General features: G+C 28.9%; 1 protein-coding gene across 2 annotated transcripts in view; it reads left to right on the top strand.

The window, feature by feature from the left end:
* Positions 1-4324: 4324 nt before the first annotated feature.
* Positions 4325-7190, top strand: part of LOC129959121 (mesoderm induction early response protein 1-like) — a 76671-nt gene continuing 73805 nt past the window's right edge. The window contains exon 1 of one of the 2 annotated variants that reach the window (XM_056071937.1): positions 4325-4386. In XM_056071937.1, coding sequence (XP_055927912.1) covers positions 4378-4386 — 9 coding nt within the window. In that variant the 5' untranslated portion in view covers positions 4325-4377. The remainder of the gene's footprint in view (positions 4387-7190) is intronic. The other variant, XM_056071938.1, reaches the window with a different exon arrangement.

Below are 7190 nucleotides of genomic sequence, written 5' to 3'. Positions count from 1 at the left end.
AAAATATTTTGAATTATTTTCTCTAAATTTTCGTAGTAATGTAATTTTATTTCTTATATCAAAATTTTTTAGTATTTTCAATGGAATTATTGTTGTTGCAAATTTAATTAACATCGCTTTTTAATTCGTTTGGGGTCGTTTTATTCTTTCCTTTCCTATATCCTTTTTTCTCCCTTTTTCTATCCAAAGGATACATTTTCACAAATGACTATAGCAGTGTTTTTTACATATTATTTAAATATTATTGAATATTATGGATATAGTTCTTTTTAAAAATAATTATTACTCTTAGATAAGTTCATATTTTAAAGCTTACTAATAAAATTATTACATTTTTTTTCTTATGTAATGATTTTTATTAATATTGAGACTTTGGTGTTTGCAGTTTGCTCAGAGGAAAGAACATGAACCTTAAATTAGTATATATTAAATAAATTATGTTTACAATTTCAAATTATGAAATATAAAAGGTGTAAACACCTTTTTTTTAATCTATGCAAGTTATGAATTAGTTATTTCATTTTATTTTGTAGAAATCATTAAAGGAAAACAAACAAAATTACGCTTTCATAATTTTTATTTACACATTACAAAAAAATATAGTTAAAATATATATGATAATTATTTGAAAAAATACGATCAAATGGATGTTTCAATGTACTCATTAATTCAAAAAACTCAAAAACTATTTACTATTTATCAACATTTATTTTTCTAGATACTTAGAAAGAATATAAATATAGCATGATAAGAATATGTCAATGTAAATGATGAAATTAATCTTATTCAACAGAAACCTCCTAGATTAAACAACAGTTTTTTTTATCACCAATATAAAATCATAATGTTGAACAATATACTTTTAAAGCAGAACATTTATGAAATTTATTTTAAATGCTAAAGTTACATATATAAAAATTACATTGAATGAATATCATAAAATAAAACAAAAACATACATTATAGTAAATTTAATAAACAGGAATAAGGTCCTGATATATATATATATATATATGCAACATTATTTTGGTTGAAGCAGAATGCAGGTTCGAAGCAGTGAAGAGATTTTGTAGTTTTTATTTCGTTTTATTCTCTCTCGAGAGGCAAACATGATTAATTACAAGAAGGCGCAGTGCGACGACACAAAAGCAGAAGTAAGAAAGAAACGAAAAGGCGAACAAATGATCACTAATCTTATGTAACATAGGATATCTGGCCATGTGCCAATTCCATACACGTGGTGTCCTTTGACACCTTTTCAAGGGCACAGAAGATATCACTTTCATTTGATATATATTGATGGTGCCTTATTTTTACAGAAGAATTAATTAAACCGTAAGTGGAATTGGATCACGAAATAAGCATTTGTATTTTGTAAAAACAAGTATTTAGGCACAGTGATAATAGAGGACAGCTTAATAACTGTCAGGGGTGTAATAATTTCCCCTGAGGTATTTACTACCTTAGTCTAATTATCACGTGCCATTAATTATTAAGTATATAAGAATCGTGGTATGTTATTTTTTTCGTTCACAAGGTCTGTATGCATAATTTTTTTAAATAATAGATTTGAACTCAATATTTTACACTAAAACTCATGATATTTTGAATAATAATATAAAAAGATTATTTGCAATTATATCATAATAAAAAATGCAATTTAAAATCAAATCAAAAGTTCAAAATACAAATCTTGAATTTCCTCCGTTAAGTCAGTTGATGGAGGCTTTTTCTTTTTTTAAAAAAACACTAATAACTTTTTGATGAATCATGGCACACTAGGAGTTGGAACTTTTTGAAATTAAGGAACATAAACACAAGAGGAAATGGAGCACAAACACGTCGGTGAACTGGAACGTCGGATGAGGTCACAGGTTAGGCACGGTACCTTCGACGAGGCGGTAACATGACGGAATGCAGGGTATATTGCATCGGTTGGTATGGAACTTCGTCATGGAACGACGTAGCTGAAAGAGCTTCGCCCTCAGAGACAAGCATGGGTGGCCGCACCAATACGGAACCATCTTCGATGCACCGCGAACCAAGGAGCCGTACCTTAACATCAAATTGCCTCTCATCCCGGGGATTAATTCTTTTAAAATTTCTTTCACAGGAAACTATCCTTGTCGACTAAATAATATGTAAGGCTTTTCGAATCCTGTCGGTAAATAATCTGTAACATTAATTTGATTGAAGCAGAATGCAGGTTCGAAGCAGTGAAGAGACTTTGTAGTTTTAATTTCGTTTTATTCTCTCTCGAGAGGCAAACATGATTATTTACAAGAAGGCACAAAGCGGTAAGTAAAGTAAGAAAGAAGCGAAAAGGGGCGAATAAACGATTGTTTCGGCCCTCGAAAGCTCAGTTTTTATAAAACTCAATCACATATAAATGAAACACAAACTCTTGGACTGTATCTCCATTGCTTTATTCTCTTCAATCACAACACACACTCTCTGTGGTATTCACACACACACTCAAAAGGTTATATCATTTCACCACTTGGTGGCGCTACAAAATTAGTAGGTGGAGCGTTCTGCTGACTTATGTGGCGTCAACAATGATCACTAGTCTTATATAACATAAGATTTCTGGCCATATGCCAATTCAATACACGTGGTGACCTTTTCAAGGGCACAGAAGATATCACTTTCATTTGATACATATTGATGGCGCATTATTTTTACAGAGGAATTAATTAAACCGAAAGTGGAATTGGATCACGAAATAAGAGAATATTTTGGAATGAAGGAAATTAAGGACTAAGGATGGACTAAATTAAGATGAAGCTTCGGAAATTAATTTGGCTAAAATTAAGAATTTAAAATATCTTCACACAAACACACACATATATATAGAGAGAAATAGGATATAAAGAGGAGTTGGAAGAAACTCTTTTATGCTTTTAAATAATTTTATAATTAAAAATTGATATGTTAAAGAAATAGAAAAAAAAAAGAGTGAAATATCCTTGTAACAATGAAGTTGAGAATAAAAATTATATAATAAATGCTGATATGGAAATTGATTTTCATTAAAAGACCTGCATTTATTAAAACAGAAATCATTGAGGTGCATAATGGTATAGCATGATATTATGATAACAGTCAATTTCAGTTTAAATACAATAAACTAATGACATTTCATTTTTAACAATAGAAAAGTTGTTGGAGCCATCCATTTTGCTCTTTTGTTATTAGACATGATTACCCAGCAATAACTAAATAACATGAATTACTAAAAGATAAAGAAAACTTTAAGGTTCATAATAAAAAAGTAAAATCTCATAATGCATTTTATTACTATGCCAAAAACTAAAAATCAAATGCAAAAATTATTTAACGTTAATTAATGGTTTTTGTAAGTTACACAACATGCAAGTAATAAAAAATTCAGAATTGACATTGTATAAACATGTATAAGGGAAAGCCCTGCAAAATATTTGTACATTTTAATTCTTGAAATAGCTCTTTCTGCTGTAACTCTTATATTAGATATCTTGCAGCTATCGATTCTTTCATTAATATTGAACTGAACACAATCCTTTAAAAATTTAGGATATTTCAATTTATATCCTATTTTTTGTAGTTCTTGTCTTCTTTTGTAGTTTGGAAGCCTTTATCTGTCATTACATCATTGGGTTCTAATACATCCATCAGATTGCTTTTAACAAAATGTTCCTTGACAGATATGCTACCACAGTATAATGGTGAAATGAAGCTAATGGCCCCTGAAGGCATTACGACTATCATATCTTTTAAAGTATTTGTTTTCTTATAAAACCTTAAAGTTATTTGCTGTTCTACTGGATTACTAGGTTTCTATATAGGAAATTCAGTGGGCATTTTTTTGTGTATGTATGTGTGTGTGTACCTTATTGAAAAAGAATATCTGCTGAAAATCAGTATTCAAAATATATAACAGTGCATCTATTTGGTAAAATAAAATGCTTTTTATTCTATTTAATTTCATAAAAGCTGATGCTTTCTTCTAGAGAATAACAGTGACTGAGAATAGCTTACAATCTGTAATTAATTCATATTCAGTATTAAGATCGTATTTTTAGGCGTTTGGGATGACGATACTTATTCAAATATTTGAAATGTTTTGTAAGTAATATTTCGATTATTTTCATTCTCTGTCTAAAAGTAGATTTCCGATACTTTCTCTGAGAAATGAAATTGTTATTTTGGTATTCAGTTTACTCAGATAAAATATCACATTTATTATTATTCTTTTTTGTCTAAGTTGCTATAACTGCTTACACTTTTCCAGAAATCCCAGCAACCACCAATAATAATAATAAAAATTTATAACATGTTCTTTTTACACCATAATATGGCAATGGCTTCCCTTCTGTAAGCTAATACAACTGACATAATGGCGGAGGTAAGAAATGCTTTTGTTTAAGTTTATTATTTTGTTTTAATAATTTTATTGTTGATATTGTAAGTCAAAAGCATCTAAAAAAGAGTTTTTTTTTTAAAAAAAATTCAAAGCTAAAAATTTTCTAATGGCCTTATTGATTATTTTGTTTCTATGTTACGAAATTTCCCCGAAGGAATATTCAGAATAGTTAAGTTAGTGTTATCATTTTTTCTTGTACTAAATGCTAAATAATACTTTTATAACTTGAAAAGCCTGTTGATACGTTTCCTTCGTAGAAATGCTTGATAAGTATAGTTGGATGCGTTAAAACTAAAATGTATTTGCTTTCCATATTGTTAAGCCTGAATTTGAAGCCCGCTTTGTTTTGGTAACCCATGAACTTGATTGGAGCAAATCTAGATGAACAACGCAAATGCATTCAGTTCATTAGGAGTTGTCATAATGTGATACTTTCGTTTTGGAAATATAAATACTTGTGTTTCGATAACATTTTTTTCCTAACATGAATTAAAATTTAGTAGTTTTGAATAAATATATTGAACTGATATGTGTGAAATTTGCGCAGTTTTAAAGATTTTCAAATTTAAATGAAACATTTTTTTCTCCTAAAATATTGAATGTAGAAAGACCTTAAATAATCGTGTTAAGAATTTCAGAAAGGTATTATGCTCATATAAATGTATAAATTATTCCTTTTTTATTATGACATTGTTAGTAGAATTATTCTTTCTAATTGAGCCATTTGTTGTTTAAATTTAAAATCTTAGTAAAGTTTGAGCGATATTTTTAACTGAAGCTGGCTTTTAAGCCCTACTAAAATGTAACCTATCTTGTATATTTAGTTATTACTACAATTAGGTTAAGACAAAAAAAAAATGCTCTGCATTGTAAACATTTTGTCTCTTTCTATATATAGTGGCTCAAAAGAATTGAGAATACACATTACTTGATAAATCCGACTTTCAATATAAATAACTCATTATTGAGAAGTCTTAACATGTTTTTATTTTTACACTTAATAAATGCTTTAATTTAAAGTGAAAATAAAAAACAATCAACAAAGGACTTCTAAATTGAAAAGTTTCAGAAGCATTTTAAATGAACATATGCAGATTTTTGCCTCGCACGTTGATAACACACCAATGAAATGTTTGTAATATCTCGCATACAAAGAAAATGTCAATATTTAGTTTCATGTCCTTTGGCTTTTATAATTGTCTCTAAATGTTGTGGTATGAATTTGACTGTCTTTTTGCTAGTATCTGAAGATATTTTACCTTATTCTTCTTGCAACACTTGTTTTAAATGGGTTTTGTTTCTATTTTTGTGTTTTTGGACCTGTTTTAAATGTGGCCCACACATCTTCAATTACATTGATGTCGAACTTGGGTGGTGTGTATAATTACTATTTACAATGAAAAAGGCACCATATTTTGAGATTATGTGCCATGTGTTTGGAGTCATTGTTCTGCTGGAAAATGAAATTTCTGTCTAAATCCAAATTTTTAGTACTTTCCTTTAGATTGTTGCAAAGTATATCCAAGTAAAGCATATGGTTCATAGCGCTATCTATAAAATCTTAATTTCCTACCCTGGATGAAGCCATGCAATCCCAAACCATGACAGAGTTGCCACCATGTTTAACTGTAGGATGTAAATTTTTTGGATCTTAAGCGGTAATGGGCATTCTCCATGCAGTGTGATGGCCGTCACTGCCAAAAATTGTGAATTTAGTTTCATCATTATATATAACTTTCGTTCAAAAGTTATTTTTCTTCAGTTGATGAGTTTTTGCAAACTCCAAATGCTTTTTCTGATTTTGCAAGTTGATGAATGGTTTCTTTCTAATCCACTTTTATATCCAGCTTGTCTAATTACATTTCGCACAATTTCAGCAATTGTGCTTTTGCCGATGATTTAAGAAGTTTCTGCAGGAAGTTTGCTTGCACTTACTTTCGGATCAATCTTGATCTCTTTCAAAATTTTCCTTTTTGTGACATCACTCAGAATATCTTTCCTTCCTCTTCCACATTTATTTTTAGTCAATCCATCATTTTAAAATTTTACAATGATTTTCTAGACAAAAGTGTGGCTTCTCCCAATAATTTCGGCTATTTCATGATAATAAGATTTTCCTTTTTAAAATAATCTTAATTCAAATTTCCTTACACCAATACTGGTTTCTCTTTGAGGGGCTATTTTCCAATTAAAAGTTTGGCTTTAAGTTCATCTAACAAACTTGATCACAAAAAGAAAGGGGAAAAAAAATTTGGAAAAGGTTAAGGTATGATTTTATTAAGGTATGAAAAGGTTAAGGTATGAAGTTTTATTTTCTGTCTCATATTTAGAATTTTTGTTTACTTGCAAAATGGTACTTTTAAAAACGCAATCTATGAAAGGATAGGTTTCTGCTCTTTCTGAAGAGGGTTATTCATATTCAGCAATTCAGAAATGCTTTAAAAGCTATGGTGGAATATTATATCGTAGAAATTACGATGTTGAATAATAGTTAAGAACAAGGGCTATCAAACTAAACATTTAAAACACAAAATATGAATGTAATTTTTTCTGTAAACTCCATTAAAATCATCAAAAAAATGTGCAAATACCCTCTGTATTCTCAATTATTTTAGGCAAAAATTTGCATATGTTTATTTAAAATGCTACTGAAACTTTTCAATTTAGAAGTTTTATATTGATTGTTCTTTATTTTTACTTTAAATTAAACCGTTAATTATGTGTAAAAAATACAAACGTGTTTGCACTTCTCGGTAATGCAATATTTATATTGAAAGTCCGATTTA

The sequence above is a fragment of the Argiope bruennichi genome, chromosome X1 (genome assembly GCF_947563725.1).
Source record: "Argiope bruennichi chromosome X1, qqArgBrue1.1, whole genome shotgun sequence".
NCBI lineage: Eukaryota > Metazoa > Arthropoda > Arachnida > Araneae > Araneidae > Argiope > Argiope bruennichi.
This window is presented reverse-complemented; position numbering and strand designations above follow the sequence as displayed.